A 15575-nucleotide genomic window follows, 5' to 3' on the forward strand; every position below is an offset into this window, starting at 1 on the left:
TATGCATAACAGAACGAATGGGATGCATGATGAACCCTCACCTACCCATCACCCAGCTTCAATGGTTTTCAACACACGGCTTTAAAAAAATCTATAGCCCACTCACTGAAATATTTAAAGCAAATGCTAGATAGCACACTATTTCGTTTTTAACTATTTCCATACACATTTCTAAGAGATAAACTTCCTTCTTCTCCTTTTCCTTCCTTTCCACCTTTCTTTCCTTCCTTCCTCCCTCCCTGCCCTGTTCCTTCCCTCCTTATGACCATAGGTTATTAACACACTTAAAAAATTTAACAGTGATTCCTTAATATTTTAAAATATCCAGTTTCAAATTTCCCTGGTTGTCTCGATTTTTTAAGTTTAATTATTGAAAACAGGATCTAAACAAGACCACTAGTTTCATTTGATTTTAAAAAATATCTCAATGTATGTCAGTTCTATGTCAATTGAAAAAATAAGACTCAGTCTCTTTAATCTGTGCACTCTCCTTTTCTTCTGTAATTGATTTTTTTCTCATTACTTTTTTTGTACTTATGTTGTCTTTATTTGTATCTTGCTGATTGCATCCATGTCATGACAATTTCTCTGGTGCCTGTATTGCCTATAAGCTGGTACCTACATCTGGGGGATTTATCAGATTCAGACTCCATTTAATTTTTGGCAAGAAGAGTCAATACATCACATTACACAGTACATAGCTAGTCTTCTCTCCTTTTGTGATCGGATTGATCCGTGCATTCGAGGATTATTTATTCTTTTATCAAATGTCTCACCCACTTTCCACCGAGAGTTTTAGCGGCTGTTGGTGACGATTGCCTAGATCCATTATCTTACTGACAGTATTTTGTGAAACTTTATTGACTTACATAAATTTAGAGGTGGAAAAGAAAAATGTAATGTAAGCTTCTCACTTTGGATAAGACAATATAAAAGCCAGGAGAAATGAGATATGCAAAGTTTGCAATTCTTTGCCAAATGTGTTCAACATGACAGCAATTTCTATTGAGACAGACTTACTCCTCATTGAAAGCCCAGGCACTAGCTTCAAGTCTAGCTTGCCCTTATATGAGTGACCCTGATGGAACTGTCCAACCACTCTATGCCTCAATTTCTTCATTTGTAAAATGGGTACTAGTCCCTACTTCAAACAGTTAAGTGAGAATGCACATACAGTGCTTGACACGATGTAAGTGATCAGAATTAGCCATTATTCAGTCATTCAGTCATTCAACAATATGTGGTCATTTTTATAACCTTCTGTCATTTCGTCATTAAATGACATGAGCACCAATTCCAAAAATGGAGAACTGGATTTCTGGAGGGTAGTGCTTCTTCTCCAGGCCCCTATGCTTATTTAGCAAGTTGCTTTCACATACATCTTTATTTAATCCTCTCAATAGATCTGTGCTGTAGGCAAATGGGTCTACTGTCCTAGCTTTGAAAGGATATGGAGTAGAAAGGCTAAATGACTTGCCCTAAATTTCATATCTAGGTAGTGGCAAATCTGGGACTTACAACCTATTTCATCTGGCTCTTTCCTTAACGCACTGCCTTACATATTCTCTGTACTTTGGTATTCTACATTCATTTGATTGATTAGTGGATATCAAGCTAACGGCATATTTTCTCACTTAAAGAACTTTCTGTTAAATAAAAATATGCTCTCCACTTTAAAATCAGAGAGCTGAAGAATCCAACTATGGGGCTCTAAACGCATAGCTTTTCCTTTAACCACTATGTCACACAAACACTGTGGTTCGACTACACGATAACCAGTTGACCAGATTGTGAATCGAAGGTGCGTCATACCAACGTTAGCAATTTCCCCTTTAGTACAGGCAATGGTAGAACAAATCTTTTGCACAGATTTCTAAGTAAGTGAATTAAAGAGTTGTTCATAGATGTAGCTAATAATTTATTATCTTGAAATGTTGTTCTATTTATATTACCTGTAGAGTTAGCACAGGAGTTATTTGTCATGAAGTAAACCCCCCAAATCAATGACTGTATGAGCAGATATGAAAGTGCTTTTTTGAGATGACAGAAATTTGCATACATGATTAACATCGACACCCTCGTTCAATTGAAAGTGACGCTCATTATTTAACGACAAAATATTCTAAATCCGTGTGTGGTCTGCAGGTGAGTGTCATTCTGTGAACTGTTATGTGTCCACAGGGACCTAAGAACAGACACTGAGACAATTATAGCAATTTGACAGAGTAATCTTCTGTCTGTGGAACCTAGTATTTTTTTAAAAGTGGGTATTTTTACCTTTTAAATTTCATTTCTCTAATAACTCAGGTTTAAACTTTACTGTAATTTACATAGCCACACACAGACCCATTTTAAATGTAAATTTAAATGAATTTTCGCAAACTTGTCCATCCATGTAATCAACAGAGCAAAATGTAGGATGTGGTCACCAAGCCTCAAAACCCCCTTGGGCTCAGCCTGTTTTTATTGCTGAGCGGTATTTCCATTGTATGAATATACCACAGTTTGTTCAGTCACCTGTTGAAAGACATTTGGGGGCCATTATGAATCATGTGATTGTATTATAAACATTAGTGCAGACGACTTTCAGTGGATTTCTTTCTTAGCTAAATGCCTAGGATTGGAATTGCTGGGTTGTGACAAAAATGTGTTCAACAATTCCAAAGCAGTGTGCTATTTTACAATTTAACCAGCAACATGTGTGATCTTCATTTGTCATGGCCCATGCTTGGTGTGAGACTTTTCACTTTTAGCAGTTGTAATGGGTATTTAGTGATACCGAATTTGCTTCCTGATGACTAATAATGCTAAACAACTTTTCATACGCTTACTGGCTATTTGTGTATATATAGTTTTGAAGTGTCTGTTCAAATCTTTTGGCCACACATTATTGCACTGTCTTAAAGAGTTCCATATGTATTTTTAAAGAGCTTTGTAAGATATATGTATTGCCAAGTATTTTTCCCAATGTTTTGACTTTTTAGAGTATCTTTCAAAAAACAAAGGTTTTTTAAAAAATGTAGACATCTATTTCATTTATTTTTACTTTGCTTTTTTGTCTTAACTAAAAAATACTGGCCTACTCCAAAGTCATGAAAACTTCTGCTTCATTTCTTTAAGTTTCAGAGTTTTTGCTTTTAAGGTTGATGACCCCTTTAATTGAATTTTTATGTGATATGAGGTAAGAATTGATGTTCATTTTTCTCTGTAAATATATCCTTGTTCTACCACTTATTTTAAAAACTATGGAATTATCTTGGCACCTATCAAAAATCAATAGGCCATGTAAGTGTGAATCTATTTCTGGTTTCTAGTCTGTTCACTGGTTCATGTCTATCTTTATCTCAGTGCTACACCTCTATTACTTTAAGTAGCAAAGCTTTATATAAATAGTACAAGTTCTGTACTTTTTTCTTTTTCAAATTGTTTTGGCTATTCTGGGTCATCTGCATTTTCACATAAATTTTATAACCAGTTTGTTTACAAAAATGACTGCCAGAATTTTTAGTTAAATTGCATTATTTATATGCCAATTTAGGGACAATTAACATTCATAAGAGTCTTCCAATTCACAATTGTGATATATCTCCATCCAGTTAGCTTTTCTTTCATTTCTTACCAATTTATGTGGTTTTCACTGGACACATTGGATAAGTCTTACACAAACTTGGTTGTATTTGTCCCTAATTATTTTTTCTAATTCCACTGTAAATGGTAGCTTTTACACTTCCATTTCCAATTACGTGTTGCTAGCATGTAGAAACAAAAGTGAGTTTTGTATATTGAACTCATACCTTACTAACCTCACTTACTATAGTTTACCTCTTTTTTTTTGCCTTTTCAACATGTTTGATCGTGTCTTCTGCACAGAGTTTAATCTTACAATATTTATGCTTTTCCTCTTTCTTGCTTTATTTCACAGGTTGGATCTTCAGTACAGGATTAAGTAGAAATGGTGACAGGTACCTCTTTGCCTTCCCCAGCCTGGAAGAAAACCAAACCCTTATGCATGATGCTAGCTGCAGGTTTCAGCTCCTCTCTGCCAGGTTAAGGAGGCTCCCTCCTAATTCTGGTTTGCTCCTTTTTTATCATCAATGGATGCTGAACTTCATTACACAGGTTCTCTGCACCCACTGAGAGGCCCCTGTTCCCACACCCCTGTACTGTTAATTCGGTGAATTACATCAATTTTAAAAATTCTGGTAATTGATATTTAAAAACCATTTTAACTTTGGTAAAATACACATGAAGTTACCATTTTAATCATGTTTAAGTGTATCATTCCCTATCGTTAAGTACACTTACTGTCATGCAACCTAGCTCCACAGCTGTTTCATCTGGCGTAACTGAAACTATCCATTCAACAGCTCTCCATTTCCCCCTTCCCCTTTTCATTCATTTTCTTTTACAAAAATTTCAATCTGTGACCAATGGGAAATAAAAAGGCCCTTCACTTCAGAAAACTTTAAAAGCCATGTGCTAAATCAGTTGGTTTACTAGAAATAAAAAGCAAACATTTTTAACGTGTGCTTGGCTTGCGAATGAAGCTTTAGTCCTACACACACAAAAAATCAGTGTCTGGGGAGAACAAATACACATCACTAGTTTCCTGACAGTTTCATCACTTTGAACCAGGTAAAATTAAACTGTGTTCTTAAAGCAATTTATCTCACTCAAAGCCTAATTTCTTTTTTAAGTACACCCAAGTCTGACCACTGCTTGACTATCAACCAAAGAGTAAGTCATCTTCTCCTGTCTTCTGGGATTCCTCTCCACTCAGTCCTGGCCGAAGCATCTTGGTGTTACTTAGCCAACACAGACAAGCTATTACTATGTTTTTAATTAAAAAAAAAAAAAAAAAAAAAGATAAGACCTGACTAGGAATTTCTAGTTTAGTGATCATTGGCTCACCTTTTAACAAGCACCCATCTTAGCATTTCTTCTGTTATTCTACAATGGTTTGGCTTCGTGGACAAGATTTCATTCATTTTTTTTTAAAGACTAAACTCTATCACCCAGTTTCAGTTCATGGAGTCGGTGCTTCACAAACTGGCCGTGTTAAGGTGTGAGGGGATGATACGGACATCGGATGTGGACTGCCACGTGTTCATCCAGCCGCGTGTCCCTGGGATGTGAGACTCTATGGTTGCAGAAATAAAACTTCTAACAGCACAGAAATATACTGTATAATAGTTTTATTTTTCTCATTTTACTATTTTTACATTTTATGCACAAATATTTTTATCTGAGTAAAAATAGAAAATAACTGTTTTATGTAAAATTACAAAAAAAATAAAAACCACAAAGAAATACATAATTGTTATTATGACAGTATAAGTGTCTTTATTTAAAGAGTAAAAATGTATGCAAAAATCCTCCTCCCTTTTACAAAAAATTGAGAATTTTTTTTCTGGCAGCAAGTGAAATATCACTGAATATCAATATTTTTACACCCTGTAGATATGAAGACATTAAGTTAGTCACAGGTTGTTTTGCAATTATGAATTTAAAAATATTTTTGTGCTATTTCAAAGATACACTAGTTCCTCTTAAAAGGCAGTAGCATAAAATGATGAATATGTAAAAGAGCAAACCTCGCAAAAAATATCTGGAGGTACAATCCTTTAAAGAAATATCATACTTGAATTTCACCATTAATCAGAGGAGAAAAACAACTAAACAGTTTTTCCTAATTAATTGACACAGACTGACACAAAAATGAATGTGATAAGTTGATTCATGTGAGGATCGGCCACACACAGCAATTCTGCCTAGTTTGATTTTCTGGTGCCAACACACACTTCCAAACTTTAAGCTAGCTAGATACCCATGAAAGTGGCTCAATGAGAACCTTATGTGGAAAATAAGTTTTAAAACAAAAGTGAACACTTCATTATTCTTATACTTATAAGGTACAAAAGATGACCAAAATTTTTATCTTTCATCCTCTGAATATATTATAAATTCTCCTGTGGAAAATTCATTCATAAAAACATAACGAAGAATGAATAGTGTGAATTATATTTTCTTTCATAATCTTTTAATAAGGGAAAAAGACTACCTGACTTTCTGATAACTGAACTTCAGTAAGGACAATGAAAATAGTTCATGTAAGTTGAGACAAAGTAACAGAAGTTTTTGAATCAACTGGGGAGATTAGTCTCATTACTTTACCTATGTTATGGTGCATAAAATGAGAAAGAGAGGCAAAGAAGAAGAGCACCCGATCACATGTGAGAATCATCTCTGTTCAAATTATGAGAAATAAAAACTGCTCAGGGAAGAAAAGGGACAGAATGAGCGTGTATACGTGTGTGTGTGTGTGTGTGTGTGTGTGTGAGAGAGAGAGTGTTTAAAACATCTGAGGAATGTTTAAAGGGAAAAAAATAGTTTGATTTTAGGAATCTAAAATAAATGTAGGTGTTCCTTGCCTTAAAATATATATATATACCTATAAAGGAAATCTGCCATGCTGGCTAAAATTTTAACATAATGTCACCCAAAAAGTATTTTAAAAGTCAAGCATTTCAAGGTCTTGATAATATACCAGAATAGTATACTTCATTTTTTTTAAATTATAAGTGACTTGTCAACTCCCCAGGCCATAAATGGATGGTGCAAAATCTTCTTTTTAGCTGTTTGTTATCTGAAACTAGAGCTTCTGTGTATTATTTCATAGTGCTAGTCTACTCAGGTATTCTTCCAATCACTACACCTAATAATTGTCAGTCTATTTGGTATGTGTTTATAAAAAGATAAAAATGGGAAGTTATAAATTTTATTCTTTTTTAGCTATTCACTGCAGGGTCTTCAAGGACTTACTACAGTAATATAAACAAACCAACATTACACTTGTAGTCCTACAGCACAGCACTTAAAAGTTATTTGAGGTTATCAGACGAGGAGATCACGGATCCCTCCTCTCCTCCTTGTTCCTAAGAGCCCTGCATCCTGTGGTTCATTCCAAACCTCTCTTTAGTATTGTTGACCTTGCCTGTATCACCGTGGCCATCTCCTGCTAGTTAGTCAAAAGCATTAACTCTCTTATAAAGCTGTTTAGAGGGATGAATTTAAAGTAAATGGTGAGGGAGAAGGTGCATAAAAGAATATTTGAGAATCAATCTTCCGCCACAAGAGGATTAGAAGTTATGTGCCAGTATCTCATATCAGGATTTATACAAACCTTAAAACAAACAACAATACAAAAACCAAAGCAAGATAAGTGAGCGAGCGAGCAAGCAAGCAAAAAAGAAAGATATTTCTAGCCACTTCTTTTAGTGTTAGCTTGTGGTAAGTAAAGAATTTCATATATATGAATTATTTAATATCTTAAGATTTATAAAGATGAATTATTACCTTTTGAAATATCTTTCGAGTACTGTCTTCCTATATGTGTGTACCTATATATATAGGAAATAATCAAATGGACATGTACATAGATATTTATATACTCACACACACAAATATTCAAAAGGAAAAAATTAAATAAATGGGAAATTTTGTTTTAAGACTGCCTGTACTGGAGGTCAAAATTTCCTTTTTACTATTACTATTTGCAAGTAATTTACTAATATCTTGAAAGGTCAAGTACTGCTGACTGATTTAAAGTCTTCATTTCATCAGAAACACAATGACTATATAAACTGCTTTGCATAATAATCGGCACTAAAGGGTAATTTTTAAAAAACAGAGAGAAGCCAAACCAAAACAAGCCAACTTTTGGCTGAGTTATACCTTCTTGGTTTTTTTTTTAAATCTCTGACAGGAAAAACAGAGATCATTTCAAATTTTTTGTAATAGTTGGTTTATTAGAATTAAACGCCTCTAAGAATAATTTAAATTATTGGCCTGACATTATGACTAATCTACACAGAAATCCTTAAACCTGGCTTGAGTTAAGCCAGATTTCGACCTGGATCTCCCTCTCCAGCACTGCTCTTCTGCCAGTCCAAACTGCTTTGTGTCCTCCGTTTGCAAATCCATACAGTACTTTAATAACCTGATACTGTTCGTTTAGCATTTTATTGTTATATATTTATTTGATAAGACTGTTTTAGCTCTGCTTGACGAGGTGAAACAGGCACACATGCTTTAGCTGTTAAAATTCCACATTCCGGTTCTATGCAAAGAAAGCAACATCTAAAGCAGCAGAGAGGGGAAACAGTTATATTTTCAAAAATAGTTAAGCCAGATTGTTCCCTGGAGATACTTCATTTATTTTTCATCCTCAGATGCTACTGGCAATTTTTGGTAGGGCTAGGCATTAATACTGACCAGTTTAGCTTTCCTGGCTGTTAACAAATTATCCACAATGAACCTGCCTTCATACTGAAGCCATTGTGGTGACCTTTTAACATATACATATTCTAAAATATATGCTCAAAGTAAAAAGATCCAAATTCACAAGAGTATGAAATATTTATAAAAAAATCATGCATCAGATTGTACAGTCTAGAAATAAAAGATTCAAATTCAGTAATAAAGGTAAGAGCAATCAATACTTGCTCTAGCATTTAAGAAAGACCTCGAAACCCCAGAAGGTCCTGGGCTCAGTTATCCTTTTCTGTCTGCAGAGAAGCCGTAGCCAGGGCTACTGCCGTGACTGGCTGGGCAATTCCATGGAGCTGCATCTTCGCAAGTTTCTTCTGTTCACATTCTGTGACCAATCGGTTCAACTCTGCGGCACTGTATCCAATAAGAGTCTTCAAGTCACAGACAAACTTGTATACAAATCTTTTGCCTTGAACTTTACAAATCATGTCCCCATCATAGTAATATCTTTAAAAAGAGAAAAACACATGAGCACTGTATAAAAAAACAACAAGTTTGGACTTCTTACAATATTTCACAGACTCTTCCGTAAGCAGAACACTCAGCAGAGCACTGCACATGCCGTAACGGCAACTTCCACTGAAGTTACATAGAAATATTTGATGTTGCCATCCCAGGAAACTTCAGGGCATTATTTATTAAAATTCCAATGCTCAGTACTCCAAAACATTATATACTAAATTTCAAAGCATATTTTCCACACTTAGTATAAAACACTGATTTAAAAATAAACATTATTAAACTAAATAAAAAACCTTCGGAGCAGTAATAGAACCTATGAACAAGGGCTTAGAGTCAGCATCCTATCTCCTTTGTGCCCAGAAGAAAGCCACCAGATCTCTAATCTTTTATCCCTCATCTATAAAAGGTTAAAAACAGTACTTACTCTCCTGAACTGTTGAGGATTAAAAGGATTATTGTTGCAAAATGCTTAAGCACACAATAACTGGCAAACAGTCCTGTATTAAACAGGTGCCATGCCGATGATTAAGAGTCCATATAGAAGGAAGGAATTTTTAATGTACACAGTCTATGGAGTGCTGAAATGTCTACTTCTTTTCTGTCTTGAACAAAATCCTGTATTGGGTAACCTTCCCTTCACTTTTATCATGTTAGTATGTGAAGGCTTTCCTTTCAGAGAAATTCTCCAAATCTAATAGGGAACCTCAAAAGTAAGGAAAAGGGCTAGAAGAGACAATACAAAAAAAAAAAAAACACCATGTAATGGGATGTCACTAAGAAACTATGTTTCTGAACCTTACATTGGTTCCATTTGTGGAAAACACTCTAGAACAGCAACTTCCAACCTTTTTCATCTCATGGGACACACAAACTAATTACTAAAATTCTGTGGCACACCAAAAATACGTTTTTTGCTGGTATGACAAAAAAACAGGTATAATTTCAATTCCTTCACACTGGACCACCAGTGTGCTGACTGTTGTCGTCTGTTTATGTGACCACCTAAGGTGAAAGAGGTCAGTGACGCTGACTCAAATAGTCAGGTACTGCAGGCTGTAAGAACACTTGTAGCACCGACCGAAAATTTCTGTTCTAGGAGGCTAGTTTATTGCTGCTTTCTTTGGAGATGGAAATAGAGCAGGATTTACATTTAGTTGGGAAAACAGACTTTATTTACCACTTTGTACTGCCCATTCCAATAACAGGAAGAAAAAAGTTCAGTGAAGACTTCTGGGCTGGCAGACTGTGAGACCTTTATTTTAACATAATACTGCCCACTGGCACCCATTTGATGGAGAGCTGTTAGTGATTTATGACAAGAGGATCATTTGTAAAAGTACCAATGGTATAAACTAACATACATGGGAGAATTCTGTTACAAAAGTCACTCAGTTTGAGTCCATTAATGAAACGACTGACGCATACACAGAAAATCACGTCCTCTTTCCCTAAATGTAGAAGAGTCGTGTTCACTTTCCCAGTAAGAGATGTAACACACTGGGTGTGGCCTTGTGCTTCCTTCTGTGCCCATACGCTAATACCGAAGGCAGATCTCAGTGCACAAACCTCCAAATGCTTGTCATTCAGTGTAAACGCTACTGGCATTTCAGTTTCTTAAGAGAAGTTCTACATGTTAGGCTGTAATAAACAGACACTTGAGAAAAAAGAAGAAAAAAAGAAAGTAGCTTTGTATTTCAAGGGGGAAACTAAGGTGGTATAATCTAGCATTTCTTGGTAAGAGGTGATAAAAAGTACATACACCTAAGTTTTAATTTTACCTAACACTTCCTTCAATTCATTAGATAAATCACACAACCACGTAATGGTTCATTCCATTTGTTCCCCTCTAAAATGAAGTGAAAGGTACACAATACTTGTATTTTCATGAACATAATTTCTTCCTTTTTTTTAAACTTTTTTTAACCTTTTAAATTGTGAAATATATCACCAACTAAAAGGACAGAAATGTGAACAGCTCCGTGACTGATGACAACGTGCACATTCACCCGTGAGCCCCGAGTCGGGCCAGGAAACTGCTGCCAGGACCCAGAGTCCCGGGCACGGCCCCTCCCCGCCATCACTCCCCCTGCCCAGGGGTGAACACAATCCTGTCTCCTGACAGCAATTTCAGTGCTGTCGCTTCCATTCTTGTCACCCAAACATGCATCTCAATGCTGTAATTTAGTTTTCCTGTTTTTTTTTTTAAACTTGACTCTATCGATACATTCATATAGTCCACGAATAAGTCTGCATTGTTTTTTGGGGGTCTGGATTTTTACTGAATATTATATTTATGAAGTTCACCCATTATCAGTGCTTGGAACAATATTTCATTCTCACGGGTACACAGTTTATTTTCCTCTACTGTGTATTCACTCTACTCAATTTTATTTATTCACTCTACCTTTGACAGGTATGAGTACACTGCGCATCCCCAAAGTTCATGTATGCTATGTCATTTTCACAAAAAACCCTGCATGAGTCCCTGATTTCACTAACCAAAAACATCCGAAGAATATTTTCACTTTTACGAAAAAAAGCAAAAGAGCTAAGTGTGTAGCATTTGTTTCCCAGCAAGCCATTAGAGAGGCGGCATGCACTCCAAGCAGCGACCCTGCCCAGCCCCTTCCCCGGGAACTAAACTCAGCCTCTCCACATCAAGCTGCACCTGCTCTGAACTCTCTGTAAGCATCTGTGCTCTGCATATTTATTCTGTACATTCCTGCTTTTACTGCATGCCACTGTTATATTAGATTTTATGTTATTTGATACAATTTGGTAGGTTATTTTGGGGTCTGGGAACACTTAGAAATGTTTCTATATAAGCTGATGGTAATTGCTTCTTCATTTGATGCCAGGTCAGCTTATGAAAGGCTTTTCTGGACCACTGTACTTTCAGAGAGTGGGAGAAACCTGTATCTGGGTAGTTTCCAGTTTTTACATGTTATCAATAATTTTGTTATGAGCATTATGGTGTGGATATATGCATGCATTTTTATTTGTTAAATAGTTAAGAGACAAACTGCTGGCTTACAAGTTATAATTTACATTCCCACCAAAAGTGTAGAAGCATTCCCATTGCTCCGTACCCTCACTAACCCTCCTGGTACTGGTAATCATCTTGTTTTAGCCATCGGAGGTTGTGTGTTGCACCATTTTATTGTGGTTTTAAATTGCATTTCCCTAATTACTAATAACCTCTACATATATTTATTGGCCACCTGAAAAAAATCTCTGAAATGTCTATTTAAGTTTCTTGTTCATTTTTTCTCTTTTTCCTAACAATTTGTAAGAGTTCTTTAGATATTCCAAGTATAACTCTTACATCAGATACACGTGGCCTGTTTTTCACTCTCTTGCTGGGTTCTGATGACCAGAAGTTCTTAATTTAAAAGTAGCCGTATTTTCTGATCCTTTCTTTTTTATTTTTAAGTGAATTTTTGAAAAGATTTTATTCATTTATCTTTAGAGAAACGGGAAGGGAGGGAGAAAGAGAGGGAGAGAAACACTGATGTCTGGGTGCCTCTTGCATGGCCCCCAACTGGGGTTCCAGCCCACAACCCAGGCATGTGCCCTGACTGGGAATCGAACCAGTCATGTTCAAACCAACGACCCTTTGATTTGCAGGCCTGTACTCAATCCACTCAGCCACACCAGCCAGGGCTGATCCTTTCTACTAGGCTTAATGTTTTTGGTTTTGTTCAATGTCTTTCCTATCAAAGTCCTAAAGGTATTTCCAGATGCTTTCCTATTTTATTTCTGACATTTAGAGCCACAAGCTCCACAGAATTGATTTTTAGCAAGACATGTTTTCCTTTTTCCCCATACAGATGTCAGCTGTCCCAACACACTTACTGAAAAGTAGGTTTTGTCATCATGTCCTCTCCCCATTTTCATTTTAAAATCAAACACTCCTATATTTTCTTGCTTCTGTTTGGGCTACCTATTCTAATCTAGGGTCGATTTGACTCTCGTAAGCACACAGCACACTGTTTTAGTTTCATTGCTGTAGCTTTATAGTGAGTCTCAACATCCCATACAGCAAGACTTCTCACCTTACTAATCTTCTTCAGGTTACTGTGGTGCATTACATTCCCATATAAATTTTGTAATTATCTTGTCAAGTTCTATGAAAAAAAGCTTATTCAGATGGTTACTGCATTGCAACTTAGGTCAATCTAGGAAGAACTGATACCTTAATTGTTAGTTCGAATAATGCATTTGTAATTTTGAGGGGATTTGTATGTACACAATAATATCAACTGTCAAAACTGGCAGTGTTAATTCTGATTATACTCAGGGTTTTTAGTTAGCTGGCAAAATGTTTGAGACTGAATAAATGACAAACACACTGAAAATAAAGCATTTTAGTTATTTATGAACACTAAGGAAAACAAAAGGACATTCTAGAAAAGAAAAATAATCACAGTGGACTATGTAGTAGTTCTTGCAACAGCCATGATCCCATAACGAGGAACACTGATCTGAACACAATTCCCATGTAGTCAGAGTGGGACGAGTGGACAAAAGGGTGTGTGTGTGTGGTGGTAAGAGGCAGAGCATCCTCTCTTGCTGTGCAACTCAGATGCAAAGTCCAAGGAAACAAGAAGTAGCAGTAAAAATGTTACTTAGAAATACAGAAGTAAATTGCGGAACTACTTCACTACATTCACTCTTCAAAAAAAAGAAATAATTCTATGATACTCCTACATATTCTACTTCCCAGATACTTAAATGCACACACTGAATGTCCATCACTGTAGTGAACATAATTTCTTATAGTAATTACATCAAAAAATTTCATACTATGTAGAGGAAATTATAAATAAGTTTATTCCATTCCAATTCTATCGATGTGAAGGTTGGATATTCAGATTTAGGCCACTGTAAGGGGGGGGGGGGAATGGGCCATCATTTTGCATCTAATTATAAAAATAGACAATATCTGTATATTTGCTAAAGTTTACACTCAGTTCAGCAATGTAAATAACAGTATCTTTATCTGTTATGTAAATGATAGAAACCTCAAAGATGTTTCTATCATTAAAACCAACATGTTTGGTTTTTTTTTTAATAACATTTTTTTTCTTAAGATTTTATTTATTTATATTTTTAGGGAGGGAAGTGGGGGGAGGGAGAGAGAGAGAGAGAGAGAGACAGACAGACAGACAGACATCAATGTGCGGTTGCTGGGGGTTATGGCCTGCAACCCAGGAATGTACCCTAGCTGGGAATCGAACCTGGGACACTTTGGTTCCCAGCCCGTGCTCGATCCACTGAGCTACGCCAGCCAGCGCACATGTTTGGTTTTAAACAGAGGAGCATATGCTTTTAAATCAGATAAATAAAAACAATAACTCTTTCCCGTTAGGCTATCAGCAGATTTCTCAGCAGTAAGGTGGCAGGCCAGGAGGGCGTGGAATGATATTTAAAATATTCAAAGATAAGAACTGCCAGCTGCCAAGAATAATCTACCCAGCAGTTAACCTTCAGGTGTAAAGGATAAAGAGAAGCTTTCCCTGATAAAAACAAATCTTAAAAAAAACTCTATGTACCTCAAAATTATCACTAAAGATATTCTTAAGAAGTCATTTTTAACAGTAGTGTGAAAAATTTTAGCTGTTTTTATATATAACAAAAACAATACTTTTATAATAAAACAAGTATTTTAACACCACTACATAACAATGTTTACACTTAGAATAAGAAGTCATTTTTTTAGAAAGTCTTAATATTTATTTTAAAAAGTAATAAACGCTCACCTTAATGCACGACTGAGTTTCTCATAGTTCATTGTAGGTTTATTTTTACGTTGTCCCCATTTTTGTGCAACCAGTTCAGGCTGATTGAGCTTAAACTCGCCTTCGTCACCAACCCAAGAAATGCAGTCTCGAGCATCCTTGTCAGTAAGAAGTTCGAGCAAAAACTGCCACAGCTGAATTTGGCCATTGTTTCCTAAATCGACAGGGACAAGCAGTGCATTAACAGAGGGTAAAAGACAACAGACAGCCTCTCTGGTCCCTGTCTCAGCCGTGCTAAAAGCACAGGTGCTTTTTCAAATGCTGTCTGAGCACTACCAGAGAAACGGTCCATACTCACACTTTCATAGAGTGAAATTAAACTCAATACACATAATTTGACAAATTTTATCTGGTGACGATAATGCAAAAATACCTGTTCTGTTCCCTGGTGAGCTTCTATCTTCTCCTGAAATCCTGGGAGCTCTTTGTACTTTGGCTGCCTTTGCACTACTGTTTATACCTTTAATTGTAGTTGGTGTAGCAGACTGAACTGACGCTGGAATAATCTGGACAGCTGCAAAGAAAGACAAGGGAAAAACTGCTTTCTCTTCTAACACAAGCATTTTAAAAAACCGCAGAAAGACATAAAATGCAATTAGTTTAACTAATGCCCCTCTACTTACATCAACAAAAGGCCTCATTTTAAAATGCCTTAATCCACAACAGTTTAGAACAAAATTTCAAAAAGTTTCAAGGATAAGGCATCATATCATGCTTGCTCATGAATCTCAACTTAGTGCATAAGACTTGGTCTTCTTATTTTTGAAATAACTCAGTGATGTATACAGAGATATAAAATATTTGATCACTGAAAATGCTTTATCAGATGTTGGGAAAACATGGACAAATGTGAACTCGCATTCCACTACTGATGAGAATCCAAATGTATACCACCAGTTTGAAGAAAAAAACTGGTACGACCTAGTAAGGCTGAAAAGGTCGATACTTACAACCAGAAAATTTCAGGTACATTCCGACAAA

The 15575-nt window shown here is 36.0% G+C and overlaps 1 protein-coding gene across 3 annotated transcripts in view; it reads right to left on the reverse strand.

The window, feature by feature from the left end:
* Positions 1-5317: 5317 nt before the first annotated feature.
* The window catches only part of GABPA (GA binding protein transcription factor subunit alpha), a 35234-nt gene continuing 24976 nt past the window's right edge, over positions 5318-15575 (reverse strand). For 2 of the 3 annotated variants that reach the window (XM_028503290.2, XM_028503289.2), the window contains exons 8-10: positions 14968-15108; positions 14556-14748; positions 5990-8778 (exon numbers count right to left, since the gene is read on the reverse strand). In XM_028503290.2, coding sequence (XP_028359091.1) covers positions 8550-8778; positions 14556-14748; positions 14968-15108 — 563 coding nt within the window. In that variant the 3' untranslated portion in view covers positions 5990-8549. Of the gene's footprint in view, positions 8779-14555; positions 14749-14967; positions 15109-15575 lie in introns of all 3 variants that reach the window. The other variant, XM_036017551.1, reaches the window with a different exon arrangement.

This window comes from Phyllostomus discolor, chromosome 2 (assembly GCF_004126475.2).
Source record: "Phyllostomus discolor isolate MPI-MPIP mPhyDis1 chromosome 2, mPhyDis1.pri.v3, whole genome shotgun sequence".
NCBI classification, from domain to species: domain Eukaryota; kingdom Metazoa; phylum Chordata; class Mammalia; order Chiroptera; family Phyllostomidae; genus Phyllostomus; species Phyllostomus discolor.